Source organism: Phalaenopsis equestris, unplaced genomic scaffold (assembly GCF_001263595.1).
Source record: "Phalaenopsis equestris unplaced genomic scaffold, ASM126359v1 Scaffold200253, whole genome shotgun sequence".
Lineage (NCBI taxonomy): Eukaryota > Viridiplantae > Streptophyta > Magnoliopsida > Asparagales > Orchidaceae > Phalaenopsis > Phalaenopsis equestris.
The window spans coordinates 4515-6130 of NW_018220088.1; the positions used below are offsets into that span (position 1 = coordinate 4515).

The window sequence follows — 1616 nt, forward strand, 5'->3', positions numbered from 1 at the left end:
TTTTTTTTTTGGAGTAGCATCTAGTCAGACAGGTCTTAATTAGGGCTGTCCAAACGACTCGTTGTTCAAGAACAACTCGTGTTTGGCATGTTTAGTAGCTCGTGTTCAATTCGGTTGCTAAACACATGAGCCAAACACAAACTTTTTTTGCGCTCAATATATAAACGAGCGGAACATGAACAAAGTTTTGTTCGTCCGTGTTTGACTCATTTTGACTGCAAATAATTTATATATATATATATATATATATTGAGTATTATTTTTAAATAATTTAATTGATTACAATGTTTAATCAATTAAAATTAATAATTATAAATAGAATAAAAATATATTAAATTATATTTAAAAGATTTTTAATATATTTAATAAAATTTAAATATTTTTCTTATCCTTAATATCTTACTGCTGCTACATGACTCGTGCATAACACGAGATGAGCCGAAATGAGCCGAAGTGGTATTTTTTAACGAACATAACACGAGATGAGCTCGTGCTAGCTCGTGCTCAGCTCATTTACACCCTTAATTCGGGTCCTTTTCCCAAGCCTTTTTCCCACACTTTAGCGCACAAGCTTCGTCCTTCCTCCCCGACATCTTTTGTTGCTTGGCTTTGAGGTTCCGTCTCCTCCTTTGGTCGAACCCCCTCCATGCAGACCCGCTCCTTCTTCTTCCTCTTTTCGTCGCCCAAAACAAGCTCGGACGACACCGCACACTAGCCGCCCGCTTCCCTTTCCTTTGCATAGGAAGCACACAAAAAACTTCATCTCCTTCGGCTTCGTCGCACTCAAGGCGTCTTCTTCTTTGCCTAGAAAGATATGAGAACACTTTCCTCCTATATATATATATATATTTTTACTGTCCCCTCTCTTAAATTTTTGTATGCCGTTGTCATCCATAAACATTCTAATTTTAAGCAACAAATGCTGCAGTACTCCCAGCGTCCAGATAACATTCTGACCATCGTGCTCTCTGCTCCCTATACCTCCGGCTGGGTTGGCATGGGATTTTCCAATGATGGACTAATGGTTGGCTCCAGTGCGATGGTTGGCTGGATTGGAAGAGCAGGCAAAGCACATATCAGACAGTTCTATCTCCGCGGCCAGTCTTCTTCTCAGGTTCTTGTAAATGAGGGCCGTTTGCTGCGAACTGCCGTTAAGCCTGCGGTTCTTCTTTACGGTTCCAGCATCTATTTGGCATTTCAGTTGAAATTCTTAGCTCCTGTTGCCGAGAAGAAGCTCCTCTTTGCCTTTGCGACTGAAACCCCAAATGGTTTTCACCTCACAAAGCATGATGATAAAGTGTCCATTAACTTCGATTTCTCAGCAGGTGTGTTATTTTTCCTCAATTACACTTTTGTCAAGTTTTTGCCACTAAAATGATTGTCCGAGATACCTTCTATTTTGAGAATTTACATATATACCGTGTAGTTCTTATGTGTTTACTTATCTAACAACGAAGTTTTCATATTTAATTATATAATAGTTAAGTGTTATGTTCACATCAAAACATGTTGTCTTCATGGCTTGTTCTAAATTAGGGACAATCTTTACTTTTTGAGTTTATGTACTTATATATTCTAATCCTTCTTTATAAAAGGACTTCTGGCTTATGAAAGAT

General features: G+C 38.2%; 1 protein-coding gene across 1 annotated transcript in view; it reads left to right on the top strand.

The window, feature by feature from the left end:
* The window catches only part of LOC110035845 (cytochrome b561 and DOMON domain-containing protein At3g61750-like), a 3446-nt gene extending 2068 nt beyond the window's left edge, over positions 1 to 1378 (top strand). The window contains exon 2 of the mRNA XM_020740157.1: positions 929 to 1378. Coding sequence (XP_020595816.1) covers positions 929 to 1378 — 450 coding nt within the window. The remainder of the gene's footprint in view (positions 1 to 928) is intronic.
* The last annotated feature ends 238 nt before the right edge of the window (positions 1379 to 1616 follow it).